The sequence below is a fragment of the Elephantulus edwardii genome, unplaced genomic scaffold, assembly GCF_000299155.1.
Source record: "Elephantulus edwardii isolate Elephantulus edwardi_28Jun2011 unplaced genomic scaffold, EleEdw1.0 scaffold00185, whole genome shotgun sequence".
NCBI lineage: Eukaryota > Metazoa > Chordata > Mammalia > Macroscelidea > Macroscelididae > Elephantulus > Elephantulus edwardii.
The window spans coordinates 3,691,738-3,716,500 of record NW_006399935.1 but is presented as its reverse complement, the minus strand read 5'-3'; the positions used below and the strand labels follow the sequence as shown (position 1 = coordinate 3,716,500).

General features: G+C 46.9%; 1 protein-coding gene across 1 annotated transcript in view; it reads left to right on the top strand.

Annotated features, from left to right (window-relative positions):
• Window positions 1-11,568: 11,568 nt before the first annotated feature.
• ACSBG2 (acyl-CoA synthetase bubblegum family member 2) overlaps window positions 11,569-24,763 on the top strand; it is a 42,103-nt gene continuing 28,908 nt past the window's right edge. The window contains exons 1-5 of the mRNA XM_006896426.1: window positions 11,569-11,623; window positions 15,466-15,695; window positions 19,595-19,683; window positions 22,450-22,570; window positions 24,579-24,665. Of these exons, the coding sequence (XP_006896488.1) occupies window positions 11,608-11,623; window positions 15,466-15,695; window positions 19,595-19,683; window positions 22,450-22,570; window positions 24,579-24,665 (543 nt within the window). The 5' untranslated portion in view covers window positions 11,569-11,607. The remainder of the gene's footprint in view (window positions 11,624-15,465; window positions 15,696-19,594; window positions 19,684-22,449; window positions 22,571-24,578; window positions 24,666-24,763) is intronic.

Genomic DNA, 24,763 nt, shown 5'->3' with positions numbered 1-24,763 from the left:
CCCAGAGACTGGCCTTCTTGATCACATGCCCAGCTTACATGTGAAGACGTCCTGCTTGGCTTCCCAGGAGCCCTCTGGCTTCACTTCCTTCAGGATAGATCTATTTATCTATTTATTTTTTTCGGTCATCCACTGTCTGTTCAATATTCTTTACCAAAACCACCGTTCAAAGGCATCACTTCTTCTCCAGTCTTCTTGACTCATTGTCCAGCTTTCACATGCATATGGGGAGAATGAAAAGGTCATGGGCGAGGGTCAAGTACACGTTAGCTTCAAAGTGACATCTTGCTCTTCAAAGAAGTTCTGTGCAGGGATGTGGTTAATTAGTCAGTGTCACGGAGTCCACAGCGGCACTCAGTAACCCCAAGACCAACAGCTCTGCACTTTGCCCTGTCCTGAACTACAATATGTTGTTGTTGTTAAGTGCCGTCGAGTCGTAGGTGACTCATAGCGACCCTATGAACGAAAGTCCGCGACACTTGTGTGACTTTCATCCTTGCTCCAGGTTCATAGGGTTTCCAGAGGCAAGCTATGTATGGAAGTGGATGCCACTCCTGCTTCCAAGCTTGTTTTAACCGGGGAACCCCACCAAACACTGTTCCACCATGGGTAACTGTTTTCACATTTGACATGTCAGTGTCACGGTGTTCAGCTTCACAGCGACCACAAGGTACCTCTGTACGGCGGCAAGTGGACAGACCAGGGCTATACGACCTAGAAGAATGTTTTACCAAAAACAATTAAAGACAGGCCTTGGGCCCTGTGGCCCTCGGGCCCTACAGGATTTTTAAGCTACCCCCTGGAGCAGGCTTCGCAGGCTCTGCCCTTACTTCCCCTTAGTTTAAGTCTCTGGGCCACCCACCCACTTTTGAAGGGCAAGAAAAAGAGTAACACACAGGAGAAAGGACCCCAGAAACTTCCCTTACCTTGACTACCACCAAGTCAAGCCGCCATCGAGATGCCAGCCATCCCGCCAGTCAGCCAGCCGACTTCCAGAGTGGAGGGAGACTCCCAAACTACAATATGTTTGAGTCAATTATGATGGTCACTGGGCCCATTCGGCTTGTTGAGGGTCATCCTCTCTCTTTCTCTAACTCTCCACCTCACCCAGCATGATGTCCTTGCCCAAGGACTAGCCTCTCCTGACAACATGGCCTAAGAAAGTGAGGTGAGGTTTCCTATCATTGCCTCTAAGGAACACCCTGGTCATATTCCCTCCAGGACATACTTGCTTCTTTTGTGGGTCCATGGAATAGCCAATACTCTTCTCCAAAATGACAATTCAAAGACACTGATTCTTCTACATCTTTATTCATGGAAAATACCCTGGCTTGGATCAGCCACACCTTAGTCTTTAAACAGACATCCTTGCTCTTTAGAACTTTGTAGAGACACTTCATAGCAGATTTCCCCAGTGCAACACTGTTGTCTTTTGATTTCTTGGCTGCTATCAAAGATGTTGATTGTAGATTCAAGTAATAGGACATTGTGGGATAGGACATAGTAGGATTTTCAGATAATACGATGTTGTTATGCACCGTTGGGTTGACTATGACTCATGACTATGACTTTGACTCTATTAACAATGGACCTAAACCTTGTCCTGTCTTGGGCCAACCTCAGGATAGAAACACACTTGATCCCATTGCTACAATCACAGTATCAATCTGTCTCACCCAGGGTCATCTTCTAAGCTGTTCCTCTACCATGCCAAGCATGATGTCCTTTTCCAAGGACTTGTCCCTCCGACAACATGCCTAAAGTATGTGAGACAGAGTTTCACAATCTTTGCCTACAAGGAGCAACCTGGTTTCATTTTCTCAAGAACAAACCTGTTTGCTCTCTTGGCAGTCCATAGTATGTTCAATACTCTTTGTTGTTGTTAAGTGCCACTGAGTCGCAGGCAACTCATAGCTACCCTATGAAGAAGAGTCCTCGACGCTTGGCTGCCTTTCATCCTCTCTCCAGGTTCATAAGGTTTCCGGAGGCAAGCTATTACGAAAGTGGATGCCACTCCTCCTTCCAAGTCAATACTCCTTAAGCACCACAAATCAAAGATATCCATTCTTCTGTCATCCTTAGTCATTTTTCAGCTCTCAGACACACAATGAGTAATTGTAAAGACCATGGCCTGGGTCTGGCGCACCTTAGTCCCTAGGCTGATATTACTGATCTTTTTCATTCTGGAGAGGTCCCTGACAGCAGATTTCTCCAATGTAACTTGTCTTTTATTTCCTGACTGCTGGTGCCAAGAGTGTTGATTGTGGATTGTGAACCTGAGCAAGATGACATTGTTAACAATCTTAATCTTTTCTCCATCTATCATGACGCTGTCAATTGGTCCAGTCGTGAGGATCTTTGCAATAGGCTGTTGCAGTGTTAGCCTAAAGTTGGCTTTTTTCATCATTACCTCAGCCCCCTCTGGTCTCCAACAACCTTAATTGAGGATGCATAGCCTTGCAAATCAGCCTGGTCTCTCAATTCAGCAACAGCTGGGGGATTAATAGAAGAGAGCATTCTCCACACTGCGGTGGCAAGGGGTGGGGGCTTGAGGGGGGTAGTGAAAACACCAACGCAGGAGCAGCAGTGCCACCGAGTCTAAGAATCCCACTGCACCCAGCCTGGCCCGTTGCTCGCCAGTTTCTGTGAAAAACCAGCCTGAATACCTACAGTCACGTGTCATTTCCCCTGATGGGTCTGAGTCTCTGTAGGACCTTCTAGCAAATATTTTCACTGAACCCCAAACACCATAGAAGAATTGGGGGACTGAGCCACGGATGGAACTGTTAGTATCAGGCATTACGGATTTCTATAACTGGATGAGCATTTATGATTATGTTGACATCTAAGGCTTCTGATTAATAGTGTTCTATTAATCTTAGTGCATTGTTGTTGTTGTTGTTAAGTGCCGTTGAGTCACAGGCACATAGCGACCCTATGAAGGAGAGTCCTCGACGCTTCGGTGTCTCTCATCCTCTCTCTAGGTTCACAGGGTTTCCGGAGGCAAGCTATTACGGAGGTGGATGCCAATCCTCCTCCCAAGCTTGTTTTAATCAGAGAGCTCCACCCCACTCTTTGTCCGCATTGGGTAACCAGCCATTAATGCATTTGACACATTAGTGTCATAGTGTTCAGCCTCACAGCAACCACAAGTGACCGCTGTATGGCAACTTGTACACCAGGGCTACATGACCTAGAGGAATGTCTGAACAAAAGCAATGAAAGACAGGCCTGAGTTCCGCGGATTAAAAGTCACCCACCTTTGGCTTGTTAGCATCGCCTTCTGTCCACTGGGCCAGCTGATCTCTTTCTCTATGTTGATAGGATCGTTAAAACCCCTTTTTAATTTCTCTACAAAGAAAGAGGGTGTAAGGGTTACCTGTTTAGTGGCCAACGGAAAAGTCAGTGGTTTAAACCCAGCAGTCACTCATTTCACAGGTGAGAGAAGCGGCTGCCAATCTCCACAGAGTAGAGAGCCGAGGAGACCTGGGCCCGATTGCCCTCTGCCCTGGAGAGGCCCCAGGAGTCTGCATTGACTTGACAGCGACAGGGATAGTCAGTCATTTCCTCCCCTTCTCCTTTGCTACCCGAGTGGTATAGTCTGTAGCAAGTGGCACTGCTAATCCAAAGACCTCACATCTCTGGCGGTTCAAACCCACCACCAAGCTCCTCAGGAGAAAGATGGTGGTCTCCCTCCTGTCCCGATCCACAGCCTCGGAAAGCGGCATCCAGCCCGGCCCATTGCTCGTTGACCCCAGTCACGGTGAGTGGGCACCGGCTAAGCCACAGTCGTCTGAGTTTGTCTGAACCTAGAGACTGTCATTCTGAACCCACCAGCATTCAACCTGCGAGAAACCCTGGCAATCTGCTCCTTCAACGGTGACAGCCGAGAAGACTCCGTGGGACAGTTCTGCCCTGTCGCCTGGGGTCATGACGAGGCCGGACTGACTTGGTGACACCTGACAAGAAGTGCGACGAGAATGCTTCTTGGAAGCGGAGATGGTGAGACAGGGTGTGTTGTCAGGGGAGCCTATCCCTGGACAAGTGGAGTGTGCCTGGAAAAATAACAAGGGTAAATGAAATAAAGGAAGACTCTCAGCTAGATGGACGGAGAGGCTGCAAGAACGGACTCAAACATAACACAGCAGAGAATGTGAGGCTGGTGCAGGGCCGGGTGGCTTCTGGGTCCGTTGTCCGTGGAGCACCTACGATTTGAAACCAGCTCAACGACAACAACAAACCACAACTAGATTAATATACATCCACATAGGTTAAGTGTCTATGGTGCGTGTGTCCGCCTTCAATACGATTACATCTCAACATCAAGAAGACAAAAACTCCTCACCATTAGGTCAGTAGGCAACACTATGGCCCATGAAGAAAAGACTGAAATTGTCAATGGTTTCATCTTGCTGGGTCTCACAATCAACACCCTGGGTACCGGCAGTCCAGAAATCCAAGGACATGTTACACTGGGGGAAAATCTGCTCTCAAAGATCTTGCCAAAGTGTTAAGGAGCAATGATATCAGCTTAAAGACTAAGGTGCGCCTGACTCAAGCCATGGTCTTCTCAATTCTTTGCCATACATCTGAAAGTTGGACAGTGAGTAAAGGTGATAGAAGAAGAATCAAGGCCTCTAAGCTGTGGTGTTTGGAGAGGAGTGCTGAATAACTCATGGATTGCCAAAAGAACAAATAAACCTGTCTTGGAGAAAGTGCAACCAGGGAGGCAAGGATTGTGACACTCTGTCTCATGTATTTGGAGCATGTTATTAGGAAGATCCTCAATCCTTGGAAAGGGATATTGTGCTTGGACAGGCAGAGTCAGTGAAAAAGAGAAAGCCCCTCAACGAGATGGATTGACACGGTGATTCAGCACTTGTGAGGATGGCACTGGATTGGACAGGTTTCATTGGACAGGGTCACTGTAGGTCATAGTCAACTCAATAGCATCTAACAACAAGAACAGTGGACACACCTCCACACGCACACCCCTGAAGAACCAGGTTCGAGTCCCAGCCCAGCACAACTCCTGTGCAGCAGCCATTGCCTCCCCACCCGTGAGTGGAGGCCTGCGTGTTGCAAGTGTGCAGAAAAGACTCCAGCCAAGCTTCCAGACTGAGACTAGGTAGTAAGACCGGGCAATCTATTTCCCAAAATCCTCTGATGTAAAGCCTCGCTTACCGCAGTACTGCCCATGAGTGGTCATGAGGACTGAGCAGGACCAGGCAGCATTTGGTCCCGTTGCAGGTGGGGTTACCACGAGTCACTTCTATCTGCTGTAAGTGAAATCACACAGTGTGTGTCCTGTTGTAACTGACAGCTAACAACAACAATAATAACTATACTAGGCCCTGTTTCAGGCACAGGGCAGGAGGAGCTAACAGACACTGAAAAGGGGAGGTAGATGAACAGACAAGTATAAAGAAATATCAGAGTGAGGGCGAGATGGAAGACAGAGCTCAGAGGTGGGAGAGGTGCGGCTGTCACCTGCCACCCCCTGGGGTTCTCAGCTCAGGGAGCCCCTCCCGGCCACTATCAGACCCCCACACAAGCCTCGTCACCCACCCCAGGCCTCTGCACAGGTGCCAGCTTGCATCTGTGGCACCCTAGGTTTTCCCACTGTCTCCTTGAACAGACGTCACTTACTTCTGCTCAACCTAAGTGTCTCCAGCGTCTAACATGATGCCTGGGTTTAAGATGTGGCTTCACACACACAAAATTAAAGAACAGAAGTATATGAATAAGAAGAGAAACACAATTTCTCTACCTCAGAAACCATTTCTGAAGAAGTAGGGGCAGGGCAGGGGGGCAAGGCACCCGTGATGTCACAAGGGGTGGCTGGAATGGTAGGTTCTAGAAGGTTGACTAGAGTAGACACTCAGTTAACAGGGGAAGCTCTCCACCTCCCTGCCTCCCTGCCTCCCTGTCCATCATCTTGGCTGGACCTAGATGGTGACAGGGGCTGGGAAGGCGGGACAACTCATGTCCAGACTTCTGGGTGGGACTCCAAGTTTATCATCTCTGAGGAAGAAGACCTTGACCGCCCAGATGTCCCAGCTCCCACCATGCCTGGCCTTGCAGTGATGGCCAGAGTCACACCTCCTCGAGAGTGGCAGGTGCTGGTGGGATGGGAGAAGGGCAAGCAGGGGTCACTTGGGTCCAGATGCTGACTGTTATCCAATGGCCTATGGCACGTGGCATGGGACTCACCACTGATACAGATACTTTCTGGTTTCCACCTAGACCGTCAGTATCTTCTTCTATTGCACTTTCTAATTGGTTGTTGCTGCAATGTAGAAAAGCTATTGAGGTTTGACCTCTCAGATTACTGGTGTTTTGTATGTCAATCCCCTGTCAAGCCAACAGTTTCTACATGAAAATTCAGCAGCATTGAGTCCGTGCTTCACTTTGTGAAATGATTATCACTGTCATTTCACAGATCAGCACACTACCATGAACTTCAGCTCAGGGTCTGCTAAGCAACCTCTCCCGCCCCAGTGATGGTGGTTTCGGGGTGCTGTTGGGTCAGTTCTAACTCACAGAGACCCTACATGACAGAGTACAAATGCCCCATGGGATTTTCTAGACTAATATTGTTTTGTTTTTAAATTGTGATGTAAGTTTACAAAGCAAATTTCTTTTCTCTGCAAATTATGAATGTGCACTTTGTTTCAAAACAAATTACAATACTCACAAAGCAATTGGAGCTCTGGTGGCCTAGTGGCAAGAAGCTGTGCTGTAATCCCAAAGGTACACAGTTCGAGGCCACCAGCCGCTCTGTGTAAGAAGGCTGGGTAATCTCCTTCCGTGCGATTGACTGCCTCTGAAAACTCAATGGAAAGTCAGCCATGGGTCAGTTCTGACTCAATAATAACAACAATAACAACAACATAATGTAATAACATTTCCCCCACTTCCTCCCTGTGATTCTCATTTCCACTAATCCTTCTGTCTTGCCCTTTTTTTGCCTGCTGGGCTTTATCCTTGGGGAGATGCTTTTCTTTTGACCTTATTTGGTTGGTTCTTCTTAGAAATGAGTGTCCCCCTCTAACCCTTAAAAGGTAGTCTATTGTTTCACTGGAAGTTGAGCCATGAGCGTGAGTTCTGTTTCAAGTTTGAAGGGTGACTGAGGGCCAAATACTGGAATCTTTCTTCAGCTGAGCTGCTGGGTAGATTTGAACTTCTGGCCTTTCAGATAGCACAGCCACAGCTCCTTCCTACTCCTGGTAACCACTAATCTCTGTTTTCTACATATTTACTTATCTCCTAGAAGAGTGATCATACAATATTCCTAAATTTCACTCCACATGCTTTCAAGGTTCATCTACGTTGTGGAGTGCATCAGACATGAGTGGCATCCACTTCCTAAACAATATGCCTCTAGAAACTCTGTGAACTTTGATAAATGTCAATAATTATAGAAAAGCTTCAGGGCTTTTGTTCATAGGGTCGCTATGAGTCGTGCTCAACTCAAAGGCAATCAACAATAACAATAAAAATGGTCAACTATTAAATAGCAATCTTTTATCTATCACCTGACTGAATTGTTTTTATTTATAATAGTTTTTCATTTGATAGGATAGTCTAGGTGGTGGTTGTGAGGTCCAGCATCAAGCTGAGTACAACACACAGTGATCGTATGAACAACAGATCTGAACCCTGTCCTACACTGTGCCATCTTCACTCCTCCTGATGCCTTAGAAACCATTTTGGCAGTCACTGTGTCAACCCACCTGGTTAAAGGTCTTCCACTCCTTTGCTGACCGTCTATCTTTTGGAGTATCATGTCCCTCTCCAAGGAATAGCCCCTTCTAGCAACATGCCTGAAGTATGTGAATCCAAGCCTCATCATCCTTGCCTCCAAAGAGCATTCTGACTGCATACTTATTTGTGGTTTTTTTGCCGACCATGAGATGTTCAGTGCTCTTCTCCAACACCACAACTCAAAGGCCTCAGTTCTTCTTCTGTCGTCCTTATTCATTGTCCAGCTCCCAGATGCATAGCAAGTGATCAGAAAGACCATGGCCTGAATCAGATGTGCCTTAGTCCTCAAACTGACATCATTACTTCTCAGTAATTTGGAGAGGTCCCTAACTGCAGACTTTTCCAGTGAAATACACCTCCTGATTTCTTGACTGGTGATACCAAAGTTGGTAATTGTGGATCCAAATAAGATGAAGTTGGTGACAGTTTCAGTCTTTTCTCTATCCATCATGATGGTAAGAATCTGTTTTCTTAATATTGAGATGCAATCATATTGAAGACTGAATTCTTTGATCTTCTGAAACAAGTGTTTTAAGTCCTCCTCACTTTCAGCAAATGAGGTGTGTCATCTGCATAATGTAGGCTACTGATGAGTCGCCCTCCGATCCTGATGCTACATTCCTCTTCATAGAGCTCAGCTTCTCAAATAATTTGCTCAGCACACAGATTGAATAGGTATGGAGAGATAATACAGCCCTGAAGCACTCCCTTCTAAGTTTTAAACCATGTAGTGTGCCTGATCCAGGCCATAGTCTTCACAATTATTTGCTATGCATCAGAATGTTGAACAGTGGATAGGGATGATAGAAAGAGAATTGATGCCTTTGAGCTGTGGTGCTGGAGAAGGGTATTATATACCATGGCCTGCTAAGAGAACAGTTTTGTCCTAGAGAGGGTAAAACCAGGCTGCTCCTTGAAGGCAAGGATTCTGAGGCTTCATCTGACATCCTTTGGGTTTGTTGTAAGGAGGGACCAGTCCTTGGAGAGGGACATCATGCTTGAAAGGGTGGAGGGAGAGCACAAGAGAGGAAGACCCTTGATGAAATGGATTAATTCAGTGACTGGGATAATGGGGATCAGTGTGTCAGAGTCAGTAAGGTTGGAACAGAATAGAGCAGATTTCAGGACTATTATACATAGGGTCACTATGAGTCGCAAGAGTCTTGATAGCACATAACAACAACAAAAACTGTTCCCTTGCTCTGTTTGCACAACAGCCTCCTGGTCTAGGTACAGGTTTAGCACAAGCACAATTAATTGCCCTAGGATTCTCATTCTTCTCAATGTTAGCCATAACTTGTTATGACCCATACAGTAATGCCTTTGCATAGTCAATAAAGCATAAATAAACATTCTTCTGATATTCTTTATTTTCAGCCAGCATCCATCTGACATTAGCAATGCTGTCCCTGGTGCCACAGCCTCTTCTAAATCCTCCTTGAACTTCTGGCAGTTCCTTATCTATGTACTGTTCTAGCCGTCTTTGAATGATCTTCGGCAGTAATTTGCTTGCATGTGATGTTAGTGATATTATTCGATCGTCCACATTCTGTTGGATCACCTTTCTTGGAAAAGCTAGTCCATCCCATCTCACTGATGTCTCGTATGTCAAGGTCCATGTGTTCCATTTCATTTTTTACAATTCCTAGTTTTCCATCTTTCAAGCTATGCACATTTCATGTTCCAATTACTAAATGATGCTTGTCATTATTTTTCATTTTAACTGACTTCCATCCTGAGCTCTGTCACTACATTACTATAACTATCTGTGTTCCTCTACTGCCATAGCATTTTCAGAGGTCTGTTATTTAAGAAGTGGATAGCCAGTCTTTTTTTTTTATTTTATTATTTTTGTGTGAGTGTACCGTCAAATCAGATCTGACTGGTACAGGAGGAGAGTGTTCCTCCTTCCCCCGGCAGAGCATCTGGTGGATGCGAACTGTGTGCCTCTGGGATTGTAGTTGCAGCTCCTTTCCACTAGGCCACCAGAGCTCCCCTGCCAGTCTTGCTTCCTAGTCTGTCTTAACCTAGGATCTCTTCTAAAACCTGTGCACTGTGGGTAACTCTTGTGGCATTTGACACACCAGTGACAAAGCTTTCAGTATCACAGCAACCCACAAATTATCTCAGTACAGCAAATGGACAGGCAATTGCTGTACCAATTAGAACAATGTTCTCTGCAAACACAACAAACTGCCTAGTCTAGGTACTCAATGATACTATTTGAAAAGTGACAATTTTGTCTGTTCCTAATTTTATCCCTTTCATTTATCTTTATTAGTGCGTTATCTAGGAACTTCTAGACCAATGATAAATAATAGTTATAAAAGCAAATGTTACCTTGTTCTTCACTTAACAGAAATGCTTCCTTTTTAAAAAATGTTTCCATTATTACAAATGGCTCTTTTGCAATTCCTAAATATAATATTTGTTGTATATTTTCTGGAAGACATCTTTTCTCAACCTGAAGATTTGTCTTCCATCTCTTATTTGCTAAAGGCTTTTCATCAGACGTGGATCTTTCATCAAACTTTTTTTCATTTTGGATCACACAGGTGTTTACCTTCTATTTTATAAATGCAGTCTCTCCCTTTGATAGATGGTTAATGTTAAGCCGTTACACATGTCCTCAGGTGTACAATGGTCTTGGGGATGTAAAGGTTGGTATGTTGGGCCCACCCAAAAGTTACACAGTAGAAAGGCCTGGTGATTGATCTGTATCCCATAAGAGCCTCTTAATCCTCCCATAAGATTAAACCAAGAAAACACCATGGAGCAAGTTCTATGCTGTAATGCATGGGGTGACCATTGGAACTGACTGCACGAAAACTGGCGACAACAACAACTGTTTGCATAAACCCCATCTTACGATAACCTCTCCATGGCTGTGATTTTTTTTTAAATTATTAAACACATCATGCACGCAAAGTAACACATGCAGAACATCCTTGTAACGTAAAGAGCACCAGCAAATGCTTGTTGAACAACCACTCACCTTATAAGAGAAAGAAAAAGAAGGTATTACTAGTATTTTAGGAATTTATCAATGTTTGGGATCAGCTCTGATTCATAGTAGTCTCACAACCAGCAGGATGAAGCCCTGAGAGGCTCTGCACTGCCTTCCAGCCACCCCCACAGGTCTCTCCCTCTTCTCTGAACCTCCACTCTTCCAGGCATGCCTCTGTCTTCTGACTCAGGAATTGACTACGACTCAGAGCAACCCTCCAGACAAGAGATTAAAACCCTGCCCTGCCCTGTGCCATCCTCACCATTTCTGCCCCTGCTTAAGCCCACTGTTGCACTGTATTGATCTGTCGTGTTGAAAGTCTTTCTCTCTTTCACTGACTTTCCACTTTTCAAAATAATTCTGACTCTACACAGCAGAGTACAACCGGACCAGCTGTGAGCTTTAAGGAGGCCATTTTTAGGTCTTTCCTCCTGCTGAGCAGTTGGTGAGCCCCAAACCCTCGAACTTCTGGTTAACAGCTGAGGGTTTAGCAATAACACCACCAGGACTCCTTTCTTTGGGACGCAAGCCTGGTCAAGTGTAATCTGACCAGTGACATGCTTTCACTTCTTTTCGGAAGTCTTGGCAAACAAGCCTTAGTCCTTGCCCCTTCCTTCCAGGACAGACAGGATCAATCCATCTCAGAACTGATTCCGGACAGACATTACCAGCGGATGGCGCTGGCTTTGGATCTGACCCAGCCGGTCTGCCAGCCCTACTAAGCTGCCTGCTTTTTTTTGCCTTGCAGTGCTGTGAAGAATGTGCTCTGGGCATCTGGAAGGGCTAAGACTCCAAGCACTTGAAAAGAGAAGTCTGAAGACCTACAAGTAGACATGTATAAAGCACAAGGTATGTTGTGCTGGAGAAGCTGCTGATAGGTGTGCGTGCTGACGGGGGTCCCTTGTCAGAACCATGTTCGAACCCCCTTACTACAGGCACCCCCCCCCCCAATGAACTGTCTCTCATGAGTGCCCTTCTGAGCCCGGGTGAGACGTGGACAGTGCTTATGAAACCAAAGTTTTTGCTATTGAGTCAACTGGACTATGGTGACCCTATTTGATCAAGCAGAACAACCCCACGGGGACAGTTTTTATATGAGCAGATGTCCAGGCCTTTGTCCTATGGAGCAACCGGTGGGTTTAAACTGCTGATCTTTTGATTTGCAAACGCTTAACAATTGCACTACAGAACTTCTTGACAGTGTTTCTGTTCTTAGGTGTCACTGAGTTGGTTCCAATTCCTAGCAGCCGCATTCACAAGAGAACAACACCCGGTCCGGTCCTGCACCACTCTCACAGTCATGGCCAAGTCTGTGCCCACCGCTGCTGCCACTGTGTCCATCCATCTGATGGAGGGCCTTCCTCTGGTGGAGGGTCAGTGATTGAGGGCCACTGACCCTCTACTTTTAAAAAAAACTATTATTAATTTTAGTGAAAATTCACAGAGACTTTGGATTTCCATTCATTCATTGTTGCACTTTTCTCCCTGTCCACCCCTCCCTTCCAGTACACTCTTCTCTTTGAAAAGTAAAAGAAAAATTCTTTCATTGTTTTACAATCCCTCCCCCAGGTCCACTCCACTATGCAGCTTTCGTTCTGGACTCCTGTCATGACAATAATACCCAATCACATATCCCTTTTAAACAGTTTTCTCCCTCATCTGTTTCAATGCAGTATTCATTATTGAATCCATCTTTCTCAGTCTCCTCCCAACCCCATGTCAGTCCTGTTTTTCAACAGTGGCACCATGCAGTATTTGTCCTTTTGTGACTGAGATACTTCACTCAGCATAATGTCCTCCAGGGTCACCCATTTTGAATAATATTGCATGAGTTCCTTGTTTTTCAATGCAGCATAGTATTCCATTGTGTGAATATACCACAGCTTCTCTATCCATTCGTTTGTTGATGGGCACTTAGGTTGTTTCCAACTCCTTGCTATTGTGAACAAAGCCTTGATAAACCTGGGTGTGCACATATCTGCTTGGATGTCAGTTATGGTCTCTTTGGGGTATATTTGCAGTAGTGGAATTGCTGGGTCAAATGGTATCTCTATTTGCAACTTTTTGAGAAAGCGCCACACCGCCTTCCACAGTGGTTGCCCCATTTTAAACTCCCACCAACAGTGAATAAGGGTTCCAGTCTCTCCACAACCTCGCCAGCATTTGTTGCTTGCTGTTCTGTTACATTTTGCTATTCTGACTGGGGTGAGATGATATCTCATAGTTGCTTTGCGACCTTCTACTTTACAAGCCTTGATTCCCCCAGACAACATGCCCCAAGCACAGGAGACAGAGTCTCACCATTCTTGCTTCCGAGAAGTATTCTGGCTGTACTTGTTCCAGGACAGATGTATTCATTCTTCTGAAGTTCATAGTCAGAAACTTGAAGTGATCATTGTCCAGACAGAACCAACTCATAGCTGACACCCAGTGGGTTCTCAGAGGCTGTCAATCACATGTGAGGAGACTGCCCGTCTTCCTTCTTTGGAGGTGCTGGTGGATTTGAACCGGCAGAGGCATCAACCTCCTTTGTGTTAGCAACACTGTCCCCTGGGGACTATGCCACCAGAACTCCCTCTGCAGTCTGTGTTGTTGTTAGGTGCCATCGAGTTGTGTATATGATTATAGCAACCCTATGAACAGACCTGAACCCTGTCCTATCTGGTGCCAACCTCCCAATCTCTGACACACTCAAGGCCATTGCTGTAGTCGCTGTGCCAATCCTCCTGATGGAGGGCCTTCCTCTCGTTCCCCACCCCTCCGTCTTTCCAAGCTTGGTGTATCTCTCCAAGGAACAGCCTGCAGTCTGTAGGATAGTCCACATGCCTTGTCAGTGTCATAATATGAAGGCATCAATTCTCTGATTCCTTAACTTTCATACACATGAAACACCATTGAAAAGACCTCAGCCATAGACAGGAATACCTTACTCTTCAAAGTGACATCGTTGCTCTTTAGCACTTCAAAAAGGTCCTTGGCCTGGAGAGCATTATGCTAAGTGAACTAACTCAGTCCCATCGGGACAAATACTGAATAAGATCATTATTGTAGAAATAGAGAACTAGTAAAATGTGTATTAGGATCCAAGGCGTGGGGGAAGGTAGGAGCAGAAGAGTGAGGAAGGGCGGGGGGTGGTGGTCATAGGTGGCACAGGTTGATGGGTAGAGCGAGGGGTGGGTAAAGGAAATGAGAAAGAGCCGGTGTGAAAAACAATGTATACAGACTTTGTAAGTCGTTGTTGTTAATTGCCGTCGAGTTGAGCATGACTCCTATCAACCTTATGAACAAAAGACTTGAGGCCTTTCTATAACTATTGTCATTTCTCAAAGTTCATAGAGTTTCCAGAGGCATGTTGTTTAGGATGTGGATGCCACGCCACCATAAAATAAAAATTTTATTTTAAGAAAAAAAGGTTCTTGGCAGCAGATTTGCCTAATGTCAACTGTCATTTTAATTCTTGACTGCTGCTTCCCTGGGAATTGATAATAATCCAAGCCAAACCACTGCCTTTGACGCGATTTCAACTCAAAGTGGACCCTCCATAGTGTTTCTGAGGCTATAAATCTTTTTGGGAGAAGACTGCCCATCTTTCTCAGAGAACCTGGTGGATTCTAACCACTGACTGTTAGGTTACCATCCTCCAACCCCCCAGGGATTTGACATTGATACCAAACGTAATTTCCTGCCGACGAGTTGGTCCTGACTCATAACCGACCCTCCAGCAGGTGTCCAAGGCTGTAACGCATCTTTCTCCCAAGGAACAGCTGATGGCTTTGGTCAGCAGCTGAGGACCACTTGTGTGTGCAACTCAGGGAGGACAGATGGATGGATGGACAGGCAGACGGATGTGGGATGGAGAAGTGGCAGCGCCCCAGCCTCTACAGGGTGGTACAAGCTACAGCGGATAGGTGTTCATGGGACAGCCATTTAGTGTTCTTGTACGCTGGGCAATTTCCATAATCATTTATGGAGAAGTATAATGAGAAAAGAGACTGGGAGCTTTAAGGGACCAGACTTGACTCTGGGCTGTTATTCAAGCAGCATGATTAGGTCACAGGTCCTGAAAGGTGTCAAGGGTTTTCTGACTATTATCATCTTAAAGGTCAGCAATTTAACCCCCAACCCCAGCAGTCCTGCAAAGGAAGATCTGGGGATCTTTTTCTGTAAAGACGATTGTATCAATTCTGACCCACAGCAGCTCTGAGTGTAACCAAATGCAACACTGTTTCTGCCCCGCCCTGGCCACTGTTGCAGCTTCTCTGTCTGCCCATCCTGTTCATGGACCTTCCTCTTATCCCCTGACCCTCTCCCAAGCATGACGTCCTTCTCCAGGGACCTGTCCCTCTTGGTAACATGTCCAAAGTACATGAGACAGCCTCACCACCTGGGGTTCTAAAGAGCGTGTTTCAGACTGCACTTATTCCAAGACAGGTTGGTTGGTTTGCTGTAAGAATCACAACTAGGCCAGCACTGTGGAGCCTCACAGTCAGGCCAGATCTGTGATGCTGTCCTCTGTAACGGATGTGGTTGCCAGGAATCCCGGGCAGTTCCCTGGCAAGGGGTTACGAGTTTTGTAGGTCTATAATTGATTCAGGATTCAGAGATCCAAAAGACCCCTCTCCTCTGGAAGTTAGTAAATGTGTCAGAACACCTGCCATCTCTGCCCTTGGGCCATTCGGGGACTGTTACAGATACCCTCAAGCTGTGGACCACACACCGGTATGGAGAAGTCCTTCTGAGGCTAACAAAGCATGGACCGGGCCACGAGCCCCCGATGACCATTCCAGAATTCTTCCATGAATCTGTCAGCCGCTTCGGGATCTATCCAGCTGTGTCTTCGATGAAAAACAACCAGTGGGAAAGTATGAATTACAACCAGTACTACGAGGCTTGTCGGAAAGCTGCACGGGCCCTGCTCAAGGTACACAAGCCCCTCCTTCAGTCACTGTTTGCTCATTCATTCATTCATTCATTCATTCAGAGCAGGGAACATGGATGGAACACTAGGAGCAATGAAACCAGACCCACTGCTTTCACCTGGTGAGCCCCAGTGCCTTTGGGTAGGAGTGCCCCTGCCTGACACGGTTGGCGTGGTGGTAATGTGTAGCAGAAGCGGGTTGCCAGGGCTCAATTCCATGGCACAGCTGGCTAGGTCCAAATGTCAACCTCTAAGCTCAAGCTCAAGTGCATGCCTGTGGCCCCCACCCAGGAGCCTTAGTGCTTCTGAATCAGTCTTGCCTGCTGATGCCTGTGGAAAACTTCCTTCTATTTCTTGCTTCTTATGACCCAGTTTCCCTCCAGAAAGGCAGCCTCCATTGCTGGTTTTCATGTGTCTCCTGGGCATAAAGGATACATATGTTACAGTGTTCCCAGTGGAGGGTTACTGGTGCTGCTGTGTCAGAGATACACAAAGAGGGGGGCTTTAACACAGAGAAATGGATTCTCTCACAGTTTAGGCGGCTAGAAGTCAGAATTGAGGTCGCTGGCTCTTGGGGAAGGCTTTCTGTTTCTCTTCACTCTGGGAGAAGGTTCTGGTCACCAGTTGTCCCTTGGGTCTAGGAGTTTTCCCACACAAGGACCCTGGATCCCAACCAAATACACACACTCCACTCCCAGCCCTTCTTGCCTGGAGGGTTGTTGAGTCTCTTGCTCTGTGTACTTCACTCTCTTCTTATATGGTGTCAGAGAAAAGGTGATTCAGGCTACCGCAAAGGGGAAGACCCTTTAGGACTGATCACATGTTGTTGTTGTTGTTATGTGCCGTCGAGTCGCCTGCACCTCATAGCGACCCTGTGTACAACAGCCCTAAACTCCGCTCTGTCCTGTGCCAATCGCACTGTCTCTGACACTCCCATCCCAATTATCCCAGTCACTGAATCAATCCACCTCATAGAGGGCCTTCCTCTCCTGCGCTGTCCCTCCACCCTCCCAAGCATGATGTCCCTCTCTAAGGACCGGTCTCTCCTCACAACATGTCCAAAGTAAGTTAGACGGAGCCTCAGAATCCTCGCCTCCAAGGAGCCACCCGGTTTAACCCTTTCCAGGACAAATCTGTTTGTTTTCCCAGCAGTCCATGGTATTCTCAATGACGAGAGGTAAACACGTTCTTCCACAATCATCAAACTCCCTCTTTGCATAACCGCCAAACCGTGAAGGATCAAGGCCCAGAGAGCTGATGTGTAATTTTAGTGGGGAGGGACACCATTCAAGCCAGGACAGCTGCTAAGTGGAAGGTTGGTGGTTTGAAGCCAGCCAGTGGCACTATGGTAGAAAGGTCAGGTGACCAGCTTTTATAAAGATGGTGGCCAAGAGCACTCCAGCAGCACTTGGGCTCCCTAACACATGTTGTCTGCGACAGCTGATGCTGCCTAAAAGGTAATGGGTTTGGATATTAGGTTTTACTTTTTTTTTTCCATTGTTACCTATGGAAATATTTGCACATGCTGTTGTTGTTAGGTGCCATCGAGTCGAGCATGACTCCTAGTGACTGTGAACCACAGACATGAGCCCTGGTCCTGTGTGATCTCACCATCTCTGACACCCTCGAGCCTGTCGCTGCAGGCATTGTCACACCCCACACTGTTCCCAGCATTCTGTAGCTTGGTCCCCCCCCCCTCACGTGGCATGTATTTCTGCGCATTCACTAACTGTTGTTGTTGTTATTTGTGATTGAGTCAGAACTGACTCACAGCTGACTCTGCAGTAAGTTTTAGGGGCTGTACATCACATGGGAGGAGACTGCCCATCTTTCTGCATAGACCCTGGTGGACTCAAACCACCTGCTTTTGGGTTGGCAGTGCAACTCCTTATCGCTCGGCTCCCCCCCCCCATAGCAAACACACAGAGTGGTTTTCTTTTTCTTAAAAAAAAATTCTTTTTTTTTAAAGTCTTCATTTTATTTCATTTCATACATGTACTGTCAAATCGGATCTGACTGGTACAGGAGGAGATTGCCTCTCCTCCAGTAGAGCATCTGGTGGATTCGAACCACATACCTCTGGGATTGCAGTGCAGCTTCTTGCCACTAGGCCACCACAGCTCCCTCGGAGTGGTTTTCAACGACACATTTCTCACCGTGCAGTTTCTGCGGGTTCCACGTCCAGGAGCCTGGGGGAGGGGCTATGACTCAGGGTGTCTCCTGATGTTACGGTCACTCTGTTGGTCAGGGTTGTGTCCTGTGGAGGCTGCCCTGTGGCCAGAGCTTCTGACCCCGTGGCTGGCTGTTGACAGGAAGCCTCATTCCATGGCCGCCTCCACAGGACTGCTTCAGTGTCCTCACAACGTGGCGGCCAACTTCCCCCAGAATGAGTGAAGCCAAAGACAGAGAACACCTGGGATGGGAAGTGCAGATTGTGAATTGATTACCCCTCCTTCCATGGTCAGTCAATTATTCAAATGTGACTTGAGAGAGGGTTATATGGTCAGTCAATTATTCAAACCAAATCTGACGTGACATGAGAGACTATATGATAACATAGATACCAGGAAGCGAGATTCAGTCTGTCCCCACTTGGAGGCTTTCTTTACAGGACTCGGAAATCTTTCCACGCTGGTTGTCGTGTGCCGTTGAGTTGGAACTGACCCATAGCTGACCCTCCAGTGGGTTTTCAGAGGCAGTGACTCTCACAGGCAGAGACTGGCCATCCTTCTGAGGAGAAGCTGGTGGATTTGAACCACATGCCTTTGGGGTTGCAGAGTAGCTTCTTAACCACTGGGCCACCAGAGCCGTACTGGTCCATTGTATTAAAGTCTGCATTCTTTACAATGTCTGCAGTGACGTACGTAACAGAATGGCCGTACCTCCTCTGCTAATCTGCACTGGGCTTGATTTGACCCTTTTGCTGTCACAGCTGCGTGAGAGTGACTGCCCCAGGTAGCGTGAGTTCCTGCCAGGATCTTCGCCCTGTCTTCCTACTCACCAGCGGGGAGAGCACCTGTTGGCCTGTATTTTACCAACATCACATTATAAAAAATAATGTTGATAGATTGATTCATTCATTCATTCTATCACCAGGATAGAAGTGGCATCCACTTCATAAAAAACTTGCCTCCAGAAACTCTATGAACTTAGATAAATGTTGATAGTTGTAGAGAGGCTTTGGGCCTTTTGTTCATAGGGTCGCTATGAGTCATGCTCAACTCGATGGCAATCAACAGCAACAAGGATAGAGAGGATCCTAAGAGGGTCCCCAAGACATCCTGCCTTGGGTGGGCTCATCAGGAGTCCCTGGGGGATGCCCATGGTTAAACACTCAGCTAGCAAATGAAAGGTGGATGGTTCAAGTCCATCCAGAGGCACCTCACCAGAAAGGCCTGGTGATCTACTGAAAAAAGAAAGAAGGAAAAAAAAAGGACCATTGGAGACTTTCTGGAGCTCAGTTATACAATGACACCCAGGGATGTCCATGAGTTGGAAATGCTTCAGAAACAGCAGGGATGGGTGATAAAGAACCTTCTGTGATTCATAAAACAGTTAGTGGGCTCCCTCCCCAGTGACAGAATGTACGTGAGCCTGGCTTCCAACAGGTCCGTCATCAAAGCGCAGCTCACCCAGACCCACTGCTACTGAGTCAGTCCCAAGCCCGAGTTGACCCTATAGGATGGAGAGGGGCATGTGGACCCCACAGGACTGCACGGTGGTGTTGCCAAGGCTGTGATCTTTATCAGAGCAGAAACGCCCATCTTCCTCCTGACGTGCAATCGATGGATTTGAACAGCCAGCCTTTTGGTTAGCCTTTCTAGAGCACCTTTGGCATTTGGCTGGAAGCCAAGACCCTCCATGCTGACTCGTATTTTGTTTGTTTGTGTGTGTCTTCCCAGTTGGGCTTGGAGCGTTTCGACGCAGTTGGTATCCTGGGGTTTAACTCGGTGGAGTGGTTCATCGCTGCGCTTGGCACCATCTTAGCAGGGTAAGACCTCCGGCTTGGTCCATGGTGAGTGTCGGCAAGCCCCGGCTCTGGGCCTGGCAGCCCTGGGCTGGTTCAGACTGAGACGTGGAAAGGAGTTTCTGACAGAGTCCCACGTTGGCAGGCAAGATAGACACACAAACAAGGCATTCTGCCCGTGGGTCCTACGTAATAATACCCTTCAGAGCTGAGGCTTGAGACTGCTTTGGTCCTCAGCGGCAGGGAATTTTGCAGATAAAATAACCACAGACCGCATCTAGAAATTTCTGATTTTGTACTCGTCACTGTGATTGGCATATGTGATCCGCACACCAGTAATGTGAACTGAATGGTGTCATTCCCGGTTTACAGATGGAAAAACTGAGACCCGTGCAACCTGCGGGCAGCAGAGACAGACAGAACTTGAACCGTGGTCTAAAAAAAGATTAAAAAATTGTTGCTCTATACGATTGAGTAGGAGCCAGTTCATAGCTACCCCTCCAGAGGGTATGCAGAGGCCGTGAAATACGCAGGAGGAGACTGCCCATCTTTTTCCCTGGAGCAGCTGGTGGGTTCAAACTGTGTGTGTTTGGGTTGTCAGCACAACTCCTTACCGCTAAGCTATCAGGGAATCCCCCACAAATAGATAATTAAAAGATAAATGGAAAGAACCTCTCTGATCGTAGCTGGGGTGGGGGGTGGCTGGTGTGCCTGATGGGAAGCTCTCCACAGGCAGGGAACATGTTCGTTCACCTACAGGGCTGGTTTACCAGGTAAGTCAAAGTACCTAGGTTAATTCTGACTGACCATGCCAGAGCTACACCGTAGGTGAGGTCGTCTGCCCAAGTGTTTAGAAGACAAATGAGAAACCCAACCCACTGGCCCCTGGCCCCTGATTCAGCGCAATCCTGTAGGAGAGGGCAGACTCTCCCAGAATAGTTCTGAGGCCGTAACTCTTTACAGGAGCAAAGTGTCCTGTCTTTCTCCCATGGAGCATCTAGTGGATTTGAAACTCTGACCTTCTGGTTAACAGCCCAACACACAAGGGGAACTGGCACATACAAAATGCCTCTCTATAGGGAGCTCTGGTGGCCTACTGACAAGACACACCACTACAACCCCAGAAGTGCAGGGTTCGAATCCACCAGATGCTCTGCTGAGAAGGAGGGACAAACTCCCCTGTACCAGTCAGATCCGATTTGATGGTACACATAAAATAATAAAATTGAAAAAAAGATTTTAAAACAGCTTTTCTACTGTCCTTACAGTGAAAATGGAAACTATGCTATACCAATAATGCCCAGCTGGCCTTTTATGTGTGTTGTTGTTGTTGTTAAGTGCCGTCGAGTCGCAAGTGACTCATAGGGACCCCATGAAGGAGAGTCCTCGACGCCTGGGTGCCTTTAATCCTCTCCCCAGGTTCATAGGGTTTCCAGAGGCAAGCTATTATAGAAGTGGATGCCACGCCTCCTTCCAAGTTTGTTTTCATCGGGGAGCTCCACCCCACTCTCTGTCCGCATTGGGTAGCCAATGGTTAATGCATTTGACACATCAGTGTCACAGTGTTCAGCCTCACAGCAACCAAAAGTGACCGCTGTGTGGCAACTTGTACACCAGGGCTCTACGACCTAGAGGAATGTCTTTGGTCCACTGAATCCTTACAGGGGCCCTATTACTGCTCCTCTCCCCAGTAATAATGTGGTGAAGGGTTGTGCGGTCTAGAAGTGTTAAGGAGCTTCCCCCAGAACACACAGTGGTTCAGTAGGTGAGCTTGATCTGTTCAACACAATCAACGACCCTCACAAGGAACTGAGGGCAATGATTAGAAAGAAAAATGAACATTTATTAATGTAGGTTTTACTTCTAATGCTTCCATACTCATATAACACGCATGGTCTGCACAGGAAATGGATGTGCAAAGGAGCCCGGGAGGTCCAGTACCCAGCTGTTCCCGATAAAGTTAGCTGGAGGTTTGAACCCACCAGTCACTCTAAGGGAGAAAAGTGGGCAGTCTGCTGCCATTGATCGTTGCTGTTAGGTGCCGTCGAGTACAGTCTGCCCCCTGGCCTGGCCTGTGCCATCCTCACACTTACTGACTCTCTCAAGCCCATTGCTGCTGTCACCGTGTCACTCCACCTGTTTGAGGGTCTTCCTTTCTTTCGCTGACCCTCCACTTTTCCAGGCATGATGTCCCTCTCCAGGGAACAGCCTCTCCTAGCAACATGACCAAATATATGTGAGACCAAGCTTTGTGATCTTTGCCTCCAAGGAGCACTCTGGCTGCACCTTCTCCGAGACATAGATTACAACCCTGGAAATGCTTGGTGTGGCACTTTTGCTGTCTTGCATGGTCACTGGATTTCAGAACGGATTCAAATGCAGTAAATTTGGTTTTGGTTTGAGGCAGGTTCCATTACTTGATATCATAATACCATTATAGATGCTGCTATTCTCCTAAATAAATATAATTATGTTGTTGTTAAGTAGTTGAGGGAGGTAAATTTACACCAAGGATGTAAACTCATAACTTGTTAAGTCCCCTACCCAAATCCAGGTTATGCTCACCTTAAGTTGTACGTGTGTGTGTATGTCTCTCTCTCTCTGTTTGTCTCTGTCTCTCTCTCTCTCCCTGTCTCTCTTTCTCTCTCTCCCCCTGTCTCTCTTTCTCTCTCTCTCCCTGTCTCTCTCTCTCTCTGTCTTTTCTGTCTCTCTGTCTATCTCTGTCTCTTTCTGTCTCTGTCTTTTCTCTCTCTGTGTGTGTGTGTGTGTGTGTGTGTGTTCTTCTTGCAGGGGCCTCTGTGTTGGTATTTATGCCACCAGCTCTCCGGAGGCCTGTCAATATTTCATCAATGACTCCAAGATGAAGATCTTACTGGTTGAAAATGATAAGCAGTTGCAGAAAATTTTTATGGTAAGCCCTTACCCAGCACTGCCTGCCAGAGTCACCCAGGGAACTTCAGGGCTCTGGTCAGGTGATGGTCCCAGGCAGATAACACAGGTGATATGGGTTGGTGGGACTGGCCCCGTACATGGGCTCAGTAAAAGTCCTTCATGGTCAGATTGGTAAAAGGGGTGAAGATGCTTCGGGGCTGGAAAAGTTTTACTTCCAATTGATAGTAACGTAATATTCAATTCCAGTCCCGCTTCCCTTACTGAGGCATCTCTATTCTCTTTTCTAATTCTCCCGCTTCCTGCTTTGTCTTTTTCTGTCCTCTCCTCTCTTCTCCTGCCTGCCTTTTTGCTTCGTGTTTCTCCTTCACAGCTGTGTGCGCTCCTTTCTGTTTGGAATTTCATGTTGCAATGTGGAGTTGCAATTTTCCTTCTCTTTCTAATGACAGTTCCTGGTGAGCCTGCTTCCCGCACAGTGAAATTTTGAGCTTATCTTTCTTCTTTCTTTCTTTGTGGGCCCCGTTCCTCCCTCTCACCATGGATTTTATAAAAACATTTTTTTTATTTCTAAATTTCTGTTTTACGTAGGGGATTTCAGCCCTGTTTATAGCCACCTCTATGGGGGACTTTTTTTTTTAACCTGCCTCCAACTCCAGGAACCTCTGCGTGCAAGTTACTGGACAGAGGTCTTTTCCTTAGTTGTGAACTAGAGGGTAGGCAGAATTGCTTTTACCACATGGTTTATTGACAGGCCTGGGAGACAGCGAGATCCTTCTTCAAGATAGCATTTCTACAGTCACATTCACTGACACACACACACTCACAGTTACATAGTTAACAATCCAATCTTTATTTCATTATCTTGTATCCATAATTATAGGGCCCTTCTGTTCCTGGAAAAACAATTCATATCTTACTGAAACAATAATTTCATTTTTTAAAAAAACACGGTGTTTCTGCTTACTGAGACCTTATTCAAGCTTCACAGTAGTTGTTATAGTGTTAATCTTTTCTGTGGCTAAAGGGGTTAGCCATCTGTCGCACCTTTGACTCTGAAGCAGAGTATCTTATCTGTCCCTGGGATTCTTTTATCTGTCCCTGGGATTCTTTTCCATTTCTTCAAACAGCAACATTGACTCAGGGCGTGAGATCCCAGAGGGGCTAAACCAAGAGGATCTTAACTAGAACAAAGCAGGGAGCAAAGTCTAATTTCCACAAGCTATAATGCATATTATAACACAGAAATAGATATAAATTCTGAACGTCTTGGATGCTAGCATTCAGTATAAAAACAGTTCACATGCTCAGCAGTAAGGTAAAAAGGTTGGTGTCCAGAGGTACCTTGTAAGAAAGGCCTGGTGATCTTCCGAGAAACTGGCCATCGAAACCTTGGGGAGCACAGCTGTGTTCTGGTACACGTGGGGAAACATGTCAGAGATGACTGAGTGTCAGCTGGCTGGTTTGCTGTTTTTGGGGTGTCACATGTTGTGAGGAGAAACAGGTCCTTGGAGAAGGACATCATGCTTGGGAGGGTGGAGGGACAGCCCAGGAGGGGAAGACCCTCTATGAGGTGGATTGATTCAGTAACTGGGATAATAGGGATGGGAGTGTCAGAGACAGTGCGATTGGCACAGGACAGAGCAAAGTTTAGGGCTGTTGTACATAGGATCGCTATGAGTCGCAAGCGACTCAACGGCACATAACAACAACCTCTAGAATGTCTCTGTGTGTGGCAAGAGGACATCCCAGGGAGAGTTAGAACTTCCTTCATAACTATGTAGAATGATTCTGAGAGGTGTTTTGCTTGGAATTACCCCAGGGTAGGCAGGCTATCGTCTCTGCCTGTCTTTAACCCCTGGGAGTCACGGATTGCCAGCATGAAGAACCTAGTCATGGAGAACAGGTCAGTTAGAGCACCCTTTCACTGTGTGGGCATTAAAAAGACAGCAGAGACGCTGCTAGGACCCTAGGAGTTTCAGAATCTCCCCGCCACCAGGTGGCCATGAGGCCCTCACCGAACTTTCTTCCAGATTTCAGGGGACAAGATGAAGACCTTAAAGGCAATTGTCCAGTACAAGTTGCCATTAAAGGAGAGCCACAGGAGCAACGTGTACTCCGTAAGTGGGTGAGGTGGACAGGGTGATGGCCGGCACTGGGGAGTGGGTGAGGTGGGCAGGGTGATGGCCGGCACTGGGGAGTGGGTGAGGTGGGCAGG